Source organism: Chiloscyllium punctatum, chromosome 9, assembly GCF_047496795.1.
Source record: "Chiloscyllium punctatum isolate Juve2018m chromosome 9, sChiPun1.3, whole genome shotgun sequence".
Taxonomy (NCBI): Eukaryota; Metazoa; Chordata; class Chondrichthyes; order Orectolobiformes; family Hemiscylliidae; genus Chiloscyllium; species Chiloscyllium punctatum.
The window spans coordinates 24,534,595-24,550,447 of NC_092747.1; the positions used below are offsets into that span (position 1 = coordinate 24,534,595).

General features: G+C 40.6%; 1 protein-coding gene across 1 annotated transcript in view; it reads right to left on the reverse strand.

Annotated features, from left to right (window-relative positions):
* The window catches only part of LOC140481207 (testis-specific gene 10 protein-like), a gene marked incomplete at its 5' end in the record, with an annotated part of 130,382 nt that overhangs the window by 96,574 nt on the left and 17,955 nt on the right, over positions 1–15,853 (reverse strand). Inside the window, one exon of the mRNA XM_072577039.1 lies at positions 13,892–14,107. Within this exon, the coding sequence (XP_072433140.1) occupies positions 13,892–14,107 (216 nt within the window). The remainder of the gene's footprint in view (positions 1–13,891; positions 14,108–15,853) is intronic.

The window sequence follows — 15,853 nt, forward strand, 5'->3', positions numbered from 1 at the left end:
GGCACTCTCTGCTTTTATAACGTCCTGACTTAGCAGGTGCATTGTTTTTGGCAGTTGTTAAAGTACTGACAACCTGGGGTGTTTCTTCCTTGGTCAGATTCACAGACATGCTAGTGATGTGCTCACGAGAATGTATATCCAAGTCTAATTTCGATAAAGTACCCATAGGATAATGACATCTGAGCTGGTAAAGGGTGCAGGAGACTATGTTGCCTGTGCATCCTTTAAGAAGCTGTCACTGGTTGTTCAGATGTGGAGGTGCTGGTATTGGACTGAGGTGGACAGTATTAAAAATCACACAACATCAGGTTATAGTCCAACAAGTTTATTTGGAAGTACTAGCTTTCGGAACGCTGCTCCTTCATCAGGTGACTGCGCACTCCTCTGAACCATGGCAATGGCACTGACCAGAATGGCAACTTCTTTGTTTTGTCTGGTGGTTCAGGTGAAGGAGAATGGCCCTTCTCTCCACCACCCAATCCACCAGAACCACCTCAAGATCCTTATCAGCAAAGCAGGGTGTCAAATTGTCTGTCAAATATCTTATTTTCAATTCTTCAGAGACGCAAACTGTGAAAGGCAATTCCTGGCTTGCAGCATCTGACATGGTGCTAAGCTGGAGTTAACGTATGGTGCTGGGGGCATAAATGCTGGAAGGCCCCAGCACCACAAGTACTTTTACCATTCAGGTAGCATTAGAGCGATGCCAGAATAGAGTCAGCTCTTCAATAATTTCTTAGCAAGTTTTCCACATATAGAGCAAGGCCTGACCTTCACAATATCAGTAGCAATGTCATGATAGTGTTCTCATTTTCTGTTTTTTATCTGCTCATGGGATATGGCACACTGACTAGGCCATCCTTTATAGCACTTCCTTACTTGCGTAAAGGGTACTTAAGGGTTGACCACATTGTTGAAGGTTAGGATTCAAACGTAGGCCAGGGCAGGTTAGGATGACTGAATACCCACCCTAAAAGGATATTAGTGAACCAGTTAGGATTTTACAACAATCAACAGTCATTACATGGTGATCATCAGGCCAGCCGTCTCACTTCACACTTTCTTGTATTAAAAAAATTTTGAATTAAAAATCCATCTGCCAGAATGGGATTCAAACCTATGTTATCAGAAGATAACAAAAGCAAAATACTATGGATGGTGGAAACCTGAAAAGAAAACCGGTTTGGCATCACCTACAGAGATAGAAATGGTTAACATTTCGAGTCCAATCTGATTCTTCTTCATCTTTGAAAAGAGCTGGAAAATGGCAATTTTTCATGCTGTTGACAGAGGAGCAGTAGCTAGTAGAACATACAGAAGTTGCCCATAGCAAATACAATGGGATTGCTAATGGTGGCAAATGAGTAATGGATATGAAAATAAGAATGAAATAATGTGCAACAAAGAGCAAAGTCAATTAGACACAAATTAGAGATGACCATGGGTGCAGAAAATGTAAGAGAAATAGAGGACATAAATCATGATGTAAATTTGTGGAATTCAATAGAGTCCCAGAGGCAATAGAGTGCCTACAAGGCAAATGAGGTGTCATTCTTCCAGTTTATGTTGTGCTTTATTGGAACACTGCAGCATGCCAATGTTAGTAATGCCAGCATGGGAGCAGGATGGTTTATTGAAATGGAGAGCAACTGGAAGGTTAAGGTCATACCTCTAGAGACAGCAGAGGTATTCCAAAGAGGTCACTCAGACTGTATTCAGTCTTGCAAATGTAAAGGAGACTGCACTGTGAGCAGCAAATGGATTAGACAAGTAAAATGCTGCATCACCTGTGTTTAGGACTTTGGATAATAAGGAAGGAGATGATAAATGGGCAGGTGTTCTACCTTCTGTGATTGCATGTGAAGGTGTCATGAAGGAGTGAGGAAGCATTAGATGTGCTCAAGAAGTGTGTTGTAGAGCGAACAGGGGATTTCAGACAGTAGGGAGAAGGGATTGTGTCTTTGGTGGTAGTATCGTGGTGAAGGTGACAGAAAAAATAGAAATTAAACCTTTGAATGCAGAGACTGATGGGTGAAAGGTGAGGATGTGGGGAACACTACAAGGGAAGGAAGGAGAGGATGGGGTGAGAGATGGGTCAGATGATGAAGGGTTATGTCAACCATGATTTTTTTTATGAGGTGGGGGGATGGAGGGGAAGCTTTAGCTGAGGGAAAAGGAGGCCACATAGAGGCACTCCAGTGGAAGGTGGCATCATCCAGACAGATGTGACAGAAAGGAAGCATCCAAGGAGCAGGAGGATCGACATTTCGGGCATGCCCGAAACATCGATTCTCCTGCTCCTTGGATGCTGCCTGACCTGCTGTGCTTTTCCAGCAACACATTTTCAGCTCTGATCTCCAGCATCTGCAGTCCTCACTTTCTCCTCCCAGATGTGACAGAAAGGAAAGCAATCTTTCAAGGAAGCAGGCTTTAGGAAGTGTAGTTGAGGCAACTGTTGGAATCAATGGATTTGTAGTGGATATTGGTGGCCAGCCTATCTACAGAAATGGAAGCAAAGAAGTCAAGGAAGGAAGAATCATAGACGGTCCAGGTGAAGCTAAGAGAAGGCAAATTGAAAGCAACACTGAATTTTTCCAATTCTGGACAAAAGTGAAAGCAGCGCAGATGACAGCATCAGTGAAACAGAAAAGCAAAAACCAGCACAGATGACATCATCAATGCTTCAGAGAAATAGTTCTGTGTAGAAACCCAAGTATGACTAGACCACAAAATGTTTCACATATTTCACAAAGAGACAGGCATCACTGAGATATATGTACATACCCATAGCTTTGACTTGAAAAAGGGGGGGTAAGTTGAAGGAAAAGTTGTTCAAAGTGAGAACAAGCTCAGCCTGGTGAAGGAGCGAGGTGGATGACAGGGACTGTTCAGGCCTGTTTTCACTGAAGAAGCAGACAACCTTCAGACCATCGTAAAAGGGAACAGATGCATAATGGGATTGCATATCCAGGGTAAAAAGGTGGCAGCATGGGGCAGAAACCTAGAAATTGTCAATCTCATTAAACACAGCAAAAGAATAATAATATAAGTAACAAGAGACTGAACAGGACAGGGGACTCAGGAAAGATGAAGTCAAAACAGGAAGAAATAAGTTCAGTGGAGCAGAAACACGCTGATACAGGGCAATCCTGTTTATGGATTTTGGGAAAAAGGTATAAGTGTGGGGTTCGGGACAAAAGATAAGTCTGGGGTTTTGGATTACTGGACAATTACATTGCCACCTGAACAACACATGAAGTTAGTCATTTCATGCTGCTACTATGTAGCAGCAAAATGGGATTGATAACATCTATCCACTTAAAGAGTGCAGCAGTTCAAGGCAGCTCACCATCACCTTCTCCAGCACAAACAGCAAAAGACAATAAATGCTGGCTTAACCAGTAATGTTCACATTCCAAAACAAATAAAACAAAAAAAAAGCCACTAATCAAGCTGAGAATACATTCTGCCTTGCCACACAACTGAGCATTGTGGTGCATGAATTTCAGTACGAACAGGATTTCAGGTATGTAGGCCATAAATCACTATGACTGGTGAATTGTATCAAATAGCACATCCCTTCAGCTGTCTGTAATAAACAAGAGTACTGACTAAGCTGAACCAACCTGTACTTGCAAAAGTCAGAACGTAGTGTCCAATGATTGATGATTGGCCACAGTTGGATTGTTCAGCGAATGAAAAGAAATACACAAATAGCCAATTAAGAGCAATAGTCAGGCTAATATGATTCACTTACACTTGTTAAGAGCTACATAGATTGCTACACAGGATCCCAACATCTGCAAACAAAATAAACATATCCTAGTATCTATTAAACAAATGCTTGGGTGGGATAGGATGGGAGTACTGTTCCCTGGAGCATTCATTATGACAACAACTTGATCATAGTTGATTTGCCTTTTTGAATTTAAACAAAATCTTGGGGTGACAGTTAATTGGTCAAGATATTGTTGTGGAGAATACGCCAAAGTTCACTTGAAACTAATTTTAAAAATCTTTTCCCATGTAGTATAAATTGCTATTCCCTGAGATATTCTATTCTTCACCAGTCCTGATGAGTGCAAGATGAAAAGCTTTTCCTTCAACTATACTAAAGTTCTGTATTATCAAATGAGTAACTCAGTCAAGACCTTTTTTGATGAAGTAAGAGGGGATTGATAAAGATAATGTAGTTGTCAGGGATTTCCAAAAGGCCTTTAATAAAGTATCACCCTTGCCTGTAGTTGCAATGGAATTAAAAGTGGCAGAGAGAAAATGAAGTTAGTCATGTGATAGAGCAAATAAAACATTGTTGTGAACAGTGTTTTTTGGATGGAGGAAGGTATACATAGAGGTTTGTAAGGGATCAGTATGCATATATTAATGAGCAAGATTTTAGCACAGATTCAATTTCTCTGATGACAACATTTGGAAGTACTGTAAACTATGAGACAGATTTGAAATTTCAAAAGGACAGATAGACTAGTCTATCAAGTAGCCGCTTGACAGATGAAGCTTAATTCAGACAAGCATAAGGTAATTCTTAGCCTTCCTAGCAGAATGTAAGGGTTTATAAAGAAATGAGTGCAGTTTCAAAAGTAGTGGCTATATGTAAATTGTTCACCATTGCGAGACATTGAGAAAACAGTTAAGGTGGCATACAGGATCCTGGGTTTTATAATTAGAGGCATAGAGTACAATAACAAGGATACTATGCTTAACCCTCAATAAACAGTGGTTTGGCCTCAAGTGGAATAGAGTCCAAGTCTGGGTCTTTTAAATTAAAAGAATATGAAAGCATTAGACAAGAATTAGACAAGTCAGAATGGTGAGTGGCCTGAGTGAGGAACTTGCACATGCTGGTACTTATGTATCTGCTATCTTCATTCTTCTAGATGGTAACATTAAGGTCCTATCTAAGGAGCCTTGGTGAATTTCCACAGGGCATGTTGTAGATAGTATACACTGAAGCTACTGTCAGTGGTAGAGGATATGAATATTTGCGAATATGCTACCAGCTGTTTTGTTCTAGGTGGCATCAGACTTCTTGAATGTGGAAGAACAGAAGACTAACAAGAATGGTTTCTAGGGAGAGACTTCAATTACATGGATTGACTAAGAGAAGCTGGGACTTTTCTCCTTATAGAAGAGGAGAAAGGTCAGGAGGTGATCTAAGAGAGGTGCTCAATATAAGTAGATAAAGAGAAACAGTTCCTGATCTGAAAAATCAAAAATGAAATGGCCTTGATACAAACTGAGTGGCAAAGGAACAAATGGAAACATAGGAGTGCACTGGTTGGTTAGAATCGAGAATATGCATAAGGAATTGGTTAAGCACTTAAATGTTTGCAGTACTACCAGAAAAGAGCTGGGTCACAAGACTACTCATTTGGTCTTTCAGATAATCAGCATGGATACAAATGAGCTGACAGGAAGACTAGTGCTGGGGACTGTTATAGTCTCCCATTTATTTGAAACTCAAATAAGATGCTCAAACTGTTCACATTAGATTTTAACAATTAGATTTCTAATCCATCAGTCAGAACGGATTTCTGACTAAAGGGTCATCACACCCTTTAGTTCATGGTCCAGAGTTTTGAGACAGTCTGTTCTACTATAACAAAGTAGTTGTGTTGTCTTGCAACCTCGTGTTATATAAAACCACACAATAGAAATAACAGGGCTTGTGGTAACTACAAGGTTGGGGCAGACCACCGAAAACATTAGTAAAAATAGAAACAAATAGTGGTTAGCCTAACAAACAATAGATTTTAATGAAATAGGGTAAATTTAACACTTTAAGAGGTTTGAGTTTGCTGAGTTACAGTATTGTATTAAGACAGGGGGCTGAGGGTCACCATCATCACCACTTTCAGGTGCAGTTCTACGTGCAGAGTTACTGTAAAATAAAATACTTAGTCCAGAAGTACTTGGCTGTGGTTCATTGCCCTCAGACTGATTCTTGAGGGTTGGTTTAAAAAAGGCACCCAGTCATTGCTGCTTTGCCACTTTTCTTCTTCCAAGCCGTTCATAGGGTGCCAGATTAATACCACAAACTGCTATCCTGCTGTGTTCTGTGGTGCGGTCACTGTCTTCTAAGAGCTGCAACTGCTTCTCAACTTCCCTCAGGATAGAAGAGAAAAGAGAAGTGGAAGGTTCTTGGGATCCTGCATCCTGGACCTTTTCATTTTCATCTCAGGCTTCAATTTCCTCCACAGCAACAATTTGTTACAGATCGGTCTCCACTTCAGATTCAACTTGCTTTGCAAGAGTATTATGAAGTTGAAGGTGTGTACTCTACTTTTGAGAGAGTGAAAGCGGTTTTGCACTGACAGCTTGCAGGTACCTGTCATGTGACTGACTAGCAGTCTGAGTGTACTGGAAAATTGAAAGTATGTATCATGTGACTGTGAAACAAGTACTTAAGCTGTTTCCACAACAGTTCAAATTTAACCAGTTTAAATTATGCCCCAATATACTAAAAGACAAGCGAATTTGAATTTTACTGTTCTGCCAACAAACTAATGAGACGATCCAATGTTTGGGGTATAAAGAAGCAGACATTGAGGGTTAGCCAGAGAGACAATTATCATCACCAGAGTAACTGCCAGCAAAGCACTTTCTATCAAAAGGTATCTTTTTCATATGAAACATCTTTGCAGCAAAAGACAAAAGACGACCCAGGGAGATCTTCAGCCAGGGAAAGAGGACACTACAGATGACTGCCAATGTCTGGTTTTGAAAGTTAAGCTGCTGTAATTTTAATACTGGTGGTTATTGGAATAGTAGACTGTTCGGGGTGGAGGCAGACACAAGCAGTCAGGAGAAAGGAGGCTGGAGTTATAAATAGTTGTTGTTTCAGGTTCACTTCAGAGTCAAAGGGACAAAATTAATTCCTGCCTCAGGCAACTGTCTGTGTGGAGTTTGCATATTCTCCCAGTGTCTGCGTGGGTTTCCTCCGGGTACTCCGGTTTCCTCCCACAATCCAAAAATGTGCAGGTTAGGTGAATTGGCTATGCTAAATTACCCGTAGTGTTAGGTGAAGGGGTAAATGTAGGGGAATGGGTCTGGGTGGGTTGCTCTTCGGAGGGTCGGTGTGGACTTGTTGGGCCGAAGGGCCCGTTTCCACACTGTAAGTAATCCAAACTAATAAATTGATATTTTTCCTTTAAATAGTGGAAGTTGAGAGTTACTGTCACTCATTTTAAGAATACGAGGCAAGGTAAGCTTTTCTGGGTGTTTGGTTTAATTAGCAGAGGGATTCACCACTGTGCCGTAACAAGACCAACACAATGCTCTTTGATTGCTGAAGGCTCCTTTTATGGTTCCGCACCTTTAAAATTATGAAGAAAATCTGGGCAAAGCATCTGCTAAACTGCATACAAACATTCTTTACTGACATCACCCCAGGCCTCCACAATGTCATCAATAGCATTCTTAATGTAAAAACTCTTCCAAAATTGAAGAACACTGTCCTCATTATTCCCCTCTGTAGCTGCAATCAGCTTCCTGAACGTGCATCTTAAACTTTAAAAGCTGCTATTGCACTCTCAACCTCTATCACTCAACCCATGGATATGTTTAGAAATAGAATTAGCACTTTGTTTTCAGAAAGCTCACCAATGGTGGGAGGATTGCTTGGTAGTGTCCAAAATAAGGAGAATCGTGAAACCCAAATCTTTTCTACTGCGACAATTTCTAAAAGCATCCTCAAAAACATCAATACATTCAGAAAAAAAATTTGCCCTGTCATCCAACCTCTTTTGCTGATCTGAAGTAAACACCTAGAGTGGACGTAAGGTAACTGGGGATGGAATCGTTTAAGAGCCATAAAGGAGTTAGCATTTTAAAAAACCATTCCCCGATTCACCAATCACATTACACCCAAATAGTATTGATATAACATGCATTATAGGAGAACAACCTGTACTTTGTCTTTCCAACTTAGTTTAAATTGGACTAGGCACTTTCCAGATTTTGAAAGTTGATAGAATCTAAATGACTTGCAACTTTGCACAATGCACAGCAAACAACAGATAGCTACAAGACAGCATACCAAAGCCGGTTCAACCTCTGCATCTAGTTTACAAGGTCAGCAAATGGGGAAGATGGCTGATAAACCCAATCCACGGCGTGACCTAAAAGAAATTCCCAAAACCTATTGAGCAGTGAAGATTGACTTACTGTAGAAAATATCGGAGAACCCATTAGCAAGTTTCTCAAAGTGCAGGAGTAAGGTGAATTAATTTAGACTGTTTCAGCTCAAAAGTGAATCTGGGCATAGGATGGAACTTTAGGAAGAAAATAAAATCTGTTGGTGCTGATTCAAAGATCATCGACTACATCTGCGGGAAGTCACCCAACTCCAGCTCCTTGAAAACCAAGTTAGGGAACTGGAGCTGGAGCTGGATGAACTGAGGATCATTCGGGATGCTGAGGGGGAAATTGAGAGGATGTACAGGGAGGTGGTCACTCCCCAGACACAGGATGAAGACAGCTGGGTTACTGTCAGGGGGAGGAAAGGGAACTGGCGATTAGAGCAGGGATCTCCTGTGGCTGTTCCCCTCAGCAATAAGTATACCATTTTGGATACTGCTGGTGGGGACAGCCTACCAGGGGAAAGCCATAGTTGTCAGGTCTCTGGCACTGAGGCTCAAAAGGGAAGTGGGGGGAAATAGAAAAGCGCTAGTGATAGGGGACTCAAGAGTTAGACAGATTGACAGAGATTTTGTGGTCAGGAACGGGACTCCCGGAAGGTATGTTGCCTCCCTGGTGCCAGGGTCCAGGATGTCGCCGATCGGGTTTACAAGATTCTGAAGGGGGAGGGTGAGCAGCCAGAAATCATGGTACATATTGGCATCAATGACATAGCCAGAAAAGGAATTGAGGATCTGAAAAGTGACTACAGAGAGTTAGGTTGGAAGCTGAAGAGCAGGACAAGTAGAGTAGTGATCTCAGATTTGCTACCGGTGCCACGAGATAGTGAGATGAGGAACAGTCAGCGAATGCAGCTTAACACGTGGCTGCGAGGCTGGTGCAGGAGGGAGGGCTTTAGATACCTCGACCATTGGGATACCTTCTGGGGACCTGTATACGAAGGACGGGTTGCACCTGAAGTGGAGGGGTACAAATGTCCTGGCTAAGAGATTTGCTAGTGCGATTCGGGAGGGTTTAAACTAGTTTGGCAGTGGGGTGGGAATCACAGCCACATGTCTGACAGCACAGTAACAAGATATATCGAATATCAGGAAGGTTTCTCACACGATGAAATATAACGATCGGTTAAAGTATGTCTGCTTTAATGCAAGGAGTGTCCAGAATAAGAGTGACGAACTTAGAGCATGGATCAGTACTTGGGGCGACTGGCTCAGTATGGGTGGAAGTTAGGAATAGCACCACCTAATAGCAGTAGAGAAATTGAAGTTCTCATAGGGAGGCAGATTCTGGAAAAATGCGAAAGTAGCAGGGTTGTTGTTATGGGTGATTTCAACTTTCCCAGTACTGACTGGAACCTCCTCAGTGCAGATGGTTTGGATGGAGCCGTTTTTTGTCAAGTGTGTTCAGGAGGGTTTACTTACTCAGTACATAGACAGACTGACGAGGGGAGAGGCCATTTTGGATTTGATGCTCGGCAACAAGCCAGGACAGGTGGCAGATCTTGCAGTGGGAGAGCACTTTGGTGAAAGTGATCACAACTGCCTCACATTTAGCATAGCCTTGGAGAGTGTTACCGAGCAGTTACCGAGGGAAGATATTTAATTGAGGAAAAGGAAATTATGACGCTATAGGCAGGAGTTGGGAAGTACAGACTGGGAGCAATTGTTCTTTAGAAAGGGCACAGCAGACATGTGGAGACTATTTAAGGAGCAGTTGGTATGAGTGATGCACAAATCTGTTCGTCTGAGACAGGTAAGCAGGGTAAGATTAAGGAACCTTGGATAATGAGAACAGAGGAACTTCTCATCAAAAGGAAGAAGGCAGCTTACGTAAGGTGGACGAAGCAAGGATCTAGCACAGCTTTAGAGGACTACAGGCTTTCTAGAAAGGAGTTCAGAAATGGACTGAGGAGAGCCAGGAGGGGGCACGAAAAAGCCTTGGCAAGATGTATTTGAGAGAACCCAAAGGCATTTTACTCATACGTGAGGAATAAGAGAATGCTCAGGGAGAAGGTAGGGCTGATCAGGGATAGCGGAGGGAACTTGTGCGTGGAATCTGAGCAGATACGGGAAGCCCTAAATGAGTTTTTTGCTTCAGTTTTCACCAAGGAAAGATACAGTCTTGACCAGGTGAAGATTGCTGAAGTTGATGTGCTAAAATTTTGGAAAACATTAAGATTGATAAGTCTCCAGGGCCAGACCAGATTTATCCTAGGCTGCTCCGGGAAGCGAGAAAGGAGATTGCTAAGCCGCTGGCAAGGATATTTGCCTCCTCACTCTCCACGGGGGTTGTACCAGAGGATTAGAAGGAGGCAAATGTTGTTCCACTTTTCAAGGGGAATAGGGAAGTCCCTGGCAATTACAGACCAGTCAGTCTTACGTCTGATCAGCAAAGTTGTGGAAAGAATTCTGAGGGCTAGGATTTATGACTATTTAGCAAAGCATAGTGTGATTAAAGGCAGTCATCAGTGTGGCTTTGTGAGGGGCAGGTTATGCCTCACAAATCTTACTGAGTTCTTTGAGGTGTCAAGACAGGTCAACGACGGTAGAGCAGTGGATGTGGTGTATATGGATTTCAGCAAGGCACTTGATAGGGTACCCCATAGTAGGCTCATTCATAAAGTCAGGAAGTATGGTTTACAGGGAGATTTGGCTATCTGGATTCAGAATTGGCTGGCTGACAGAAGGCAAAGAGTGGTTGTAAATGGAAAATATTCTGCCTGGAGGACAATGTTGAGTGGGGTCCCGCAGGGCTCTGGTCTTGGGCCTCTGCTCTTTGTAGTTTTTATAAATGACTTGGATGAAGAGGTTGAGGGGTAGGGTAGTAAATTTGCAGATGACACAAAGGTTGGAGGTGTCATCGATAGTATAGAGGGCTACTGCAAGCTGCAGCGCGACACAGACAGGATGCAGAGCTGGGCTGAGAAATGGCAGATGGAGTTCAACCTGGATAAATGCAAAGTGATGCATTTTGGAAGGTTGAACTCAAATGCTGAATATAGGATTAAAGACATGATTATTGGCAGAGTGGAGGAACAGAGGGATCTGGGTGTGCAAGTACATAGATCCCTCGAAGTTGCCACCCAAGTGGATAGGGCTGTCAATGAAAACCAAATTGCCATACGCTTTCTTAACAGGGGTATTGAGTTTAAGAGCTGCGAGGTTTTGCTGTAGCTCTACAAGTCCCTGGTGAGACCACACTTCATGGTGAACTATCATGTCCAGTTCTGGTTGCCCTATTATAGGAAAGATGCAGAGGCTTTGGAGAGGGTGCAAAGAAGGTTTACCAGGATGCTGCCTGGACTGGAGGGCTTGCCGTATGAAGAAAGGTTGAACAAGCTCGGACTTTTCTCTCTGGAGAAGAGGAGGAAGAGAGGAGACCTGATACATGATAATGAGAGGAATAGATTGGCTATTGACTCTGAGACTTTTCCCCAGAGCAGGATTGACTGGTACAAGCCATCATAGTTTGAAGCTATTAGGAGAAAGATATAAAGGAGACAACAGAGAAAGGTTCTTTACACAGAGTTGTGAATGCGTGGAATGCATTGCCAGTTGAGGTGGTGGAAGTGAAGTCACTGGAGACATTTAAGCAAATGCTGGACATGCACATGGATAGCAGTGAGTTGAGGGGTGCGTAGGTTAAGTTATTATATTTTACATTAGGATCAAGTCTCAGCACAACATCAAGGATCTGTTCTGTGCTGTACTTTTCTATGTTCTATTAGGATCTTTTTACATTAGAAAGATGTACAGAATAAAATATCTTTGACATCCTTATAATGTGAAGAACTATCTGAATCATCTACAGAGGAAACTTTAATGCATTACATTTACCATTGTTACAGAGTCAAAAAGAGTGCATGTCACTAAGATAAAATGCTTTTCTGAGTCGAGATATTTTGACAGCATGTGTCTGATGAGCTGACGGTTGCATAGATTGCTGAGAATTGATAATACACAACCATTGGCTTGGGATTGCATTTTGATGTTAAGGCCACCGGATTTGAATTTAACCAATTAATTTAAGTTATGCCCAGGATACCAAAAACCAATTGAATTTAAATTACGTTGTATTGACATCAAACCAATGAGAGGGTACAAGTCTTGGCAGTATAAAAGGAAGGGCATTTTGAAAATTTAGTCAGAGCTAACTACCATCCAAAAGAGATAAACATCTCGCTCTCAAAAGAAATCTAAGAAGGCACCCTCTATTTAAAAAAGGTACCAAGGCAGTTGATAGCTAAAAATACTCGCATTAAAAAAGTAAAGCAGTGGCCCAGGGAGGAGACAGCAGAATCAGAAGGCCGGAATAAAGACAACATAACGACTATGGTCTTTGAGAGATCAAGTTAACTTAATGTTTAGAAATTGTTATTGGAGCAGCATTTTAATGAGTTGGGTTTAGGTAGTGATCAGGGAAAAGGGAACTCTGGTTTGTTAAGTTTTTTTTAATATTCACTGTTAGAGTTAGGAAAATATATTGTTAGTTTTTTCTTTATAAATTGTGGAAATCAGGAGTTTTCTTTCATTCACTCAGTGAGAGAGGAGCTTTTCTGGGGTGTAATGAAAATGCCAAATTCAGCAAATAATGCAATAGGTGACTAGAAAAAAGTGTGCAACAGGACTATAGTGACATCATTTAACTGGTAGCCCTTAAGGGCAACTTCAAAAGAAGCCAGTAACATTGAATGTCAAGGCAACAGTAACCTTTTCCATTATAGGCAGAAATATTTCAGTCTTTCTTGAGTTATGGATGTTTGACTGAGTCTATGATAAAGTTCCAAAATAGCACCTCCAGTGAAGCATAAGATGAAGCTCCTCAGACATAACCAAAGACACTAGTGTACTGGATTCCTCATCTTCTCATTTTTAGCAGGGGAGAATTCCCAAACAAAAAGAGATTGCTGATGAAGAATCACCTGACTAAATATTGGCTCTTTTCTTCCCAAAAGGCACTGTCAGACCTGCTGAGTTTCTCCAACAATTTCTATTTTTGTTTCAGATTTCCAGCATCTGCAGTTCATTTTATTAAAAGAATTGCCATCTATGCAAAGGACAAGATTGTTGCAGGAGCAGAAAAAACAAACAACTAGACTGGAAAAAAAACACTTTCCATCAGCAAAATTGCAAATATCATTATGAATCCCAACTGGGATTCATATGGAAATCAGCTTATTGTTGCTCCCTGTTGCTGCTGCAGCAATGTAATCAATGTTACTGCATTTGAAGGGCAAACATCAGAAAATATGAGTGAGAGTAATCCTGCAATGATTATATCTTTATTCCATTAAAGAGGTTCATGCAGTCTAGTAGCATGAACTTTCAGCTCAATCCAGTTGTCAATATAATAAAATCAGAATCCATTCTGATTTAGTGTCAGAAATGCACTTGTGCCACAACCAAAAATCATTTCAAGGATTCATTTAAACATTTACAGCCATACACATTATTGTTGCCCTGAACTCAAGAATGCAAAAAAGATTCAATATTTTTTTAAAAACCAACATCTTTAGCATAGTGTTATAAAAAAAAAAGTGTTCATATCAGGATTACAGATATATCCACTTTGCTATTGGTTGCTAATTTAATATTTATTGCTATACAATTTCTAAATGAAAAGACAGGATTTCCAAATTTTGAATTGAGCCATAATTATACTCAACAGTCACAATGATTTTTTTTTAAATAAAAAGCTTTAAAACAACATCTTATGTGGATAAATTCTAACCCACCTCAGCTACTTTTATTTCATTACATGCAATAGAGAGTGCTAATTCCTTATCCTTTTCAAGTTTCTCAGCTAATCGATCGATATCATTAAGTTCCTTCGAGAGCTTATGGTTTTTGTTGGTCAACTTCTTCACTTGGTCAGACACATCTTCTTTACTCTGTAACAAGCCATGGATGTGTCTCTCCAAAGTACAATTGGTCTTCTCCAGCTGCTCAATCTGAAAGTAGAAAGTTACTTCTTGTTTATCATGAATTACGTGTCCCCACCTCCAAAATAAATACATGACACTATACAATGCAACAATTTACTTGTTATAGAAGTTTATAGTACTTTTGAGATAGAGTCCATTGACCCATCCTCAGAACAGATGCTACCAGACCAGAGTTTTTCCAGCAATTTGTTTTGTTTCCGATTTCCACATCTAGTTCTCTTGTTTTCATTTTGTAGTCCCTTTGATTTCTATCCACTGCAGATTCACTCATACTTGTCCAAGCAGAGTAAAGGCTATAGATCATAGAATAATGCAGCACACAAGGCATATCAAGTCTATGCTAACTCTTTCAAACAGCAATTCAGTTAGTCCCCCTCCCTCAAATCCCTGCATTCTCTTTATCCTTCAAAGAAGAATTTGAAAAATAGTTGAAGAGGTTATGGACCTGATCAAACTCCCCTCAAAAATTTGAAAACAGCCTAGACTCTAACTCTTCCTTATTTTAAAGGCAAGTTCCAGGCATTGTGTTCAAGATGTAATTCAATTGGTCAATCTACCAGTCTGGAAACAAAGCACTTATTCATAAACTATAGCAATGCCTCTCCTGGCATACACAAGTAATACTTACCCTCGCAAGTAAACTTCATTAATGAAATAAGAGATATGCAAATCAATGCACGATTACCCTGACTTACATTTTCTGATATTTGCTCAAGTGCAATATTATTGATCCATTGCAATAGCAAATGGGAGCAGCAATAAGCTCGATATCCTTCTCCTCCCAATTGGGATTTATAATGATGTTTACAATTTTGCTGTTTGAAAGTTTATTTTTCCAGTTTAGAAATCTGTCACTTTTTTCTCAACCAACTTGATCAAGTTGTACATTCTCTTGCAACTTTTTTCTTCCACTGTGCTTTCCTTTACCACTTCTACAAAAAACTCAATGGCTTATTCTGTTTCCCCACATCCATCTTAGCTGTGTTTTTTTCTAAACTGTTTTTTCTTAACACTGACTTCATGTGACCTACTTTATTACAGTGAAAACACCTAAGCTTTTTACTTCTTTCCCCCTTCGGTTTCCTTTGCCCGGTGGTAAATCATCTTCAACTTGATCTTCTTTTCCTTTACAACCTTAGGATTTTTCTTTTCCCTAATTTCTATCTCTTAAAAAGATAGCAATTAATGTCCAAAGCCAAACTTTGATTAGGAAACAGTTCAGTCATCTGCCACTTACTTTGCTAATTTTGCAGATTTAAGTTTGACTTTGAATTAAAGTGATAATAATTGTCCTATTCCCAACTATGAAAAATCCAATAGCAATTTCAGAGGCAAATCAGCATGTACCCAAGTACTTTATGATGAGATCATTTTAAAAGATGTCAGTTAAGTTGACCTTACTGAAATACAAAATTGAGGAGCCTTGACATGGTAGATGCTGAAAAAATGTTTCCAGTCATGGGGAAACTGAAAACAAAGGGGCACCAATTTATAAATAAGGCATCTTCCACTTAGAGACAAAAAAATGCAGAAAATTTCTGAGAATCTTATATAATTTATGGTAGTGTTGTAGAACACAGACATCTAGCAGTTCAGGTACCTCATTTTTTGAAATTTGTATCACGGGTAGACAGGGCAGTTAAGGTGTTTAGCGCACTTGTCTTCATTGGTCATTGCATTGAGTAAAAGAGTTGGATGTCATGTTGAGGTTGTACAAGATATTGGTGAAGCCTCTTTTGGAGTAGGTGTGCA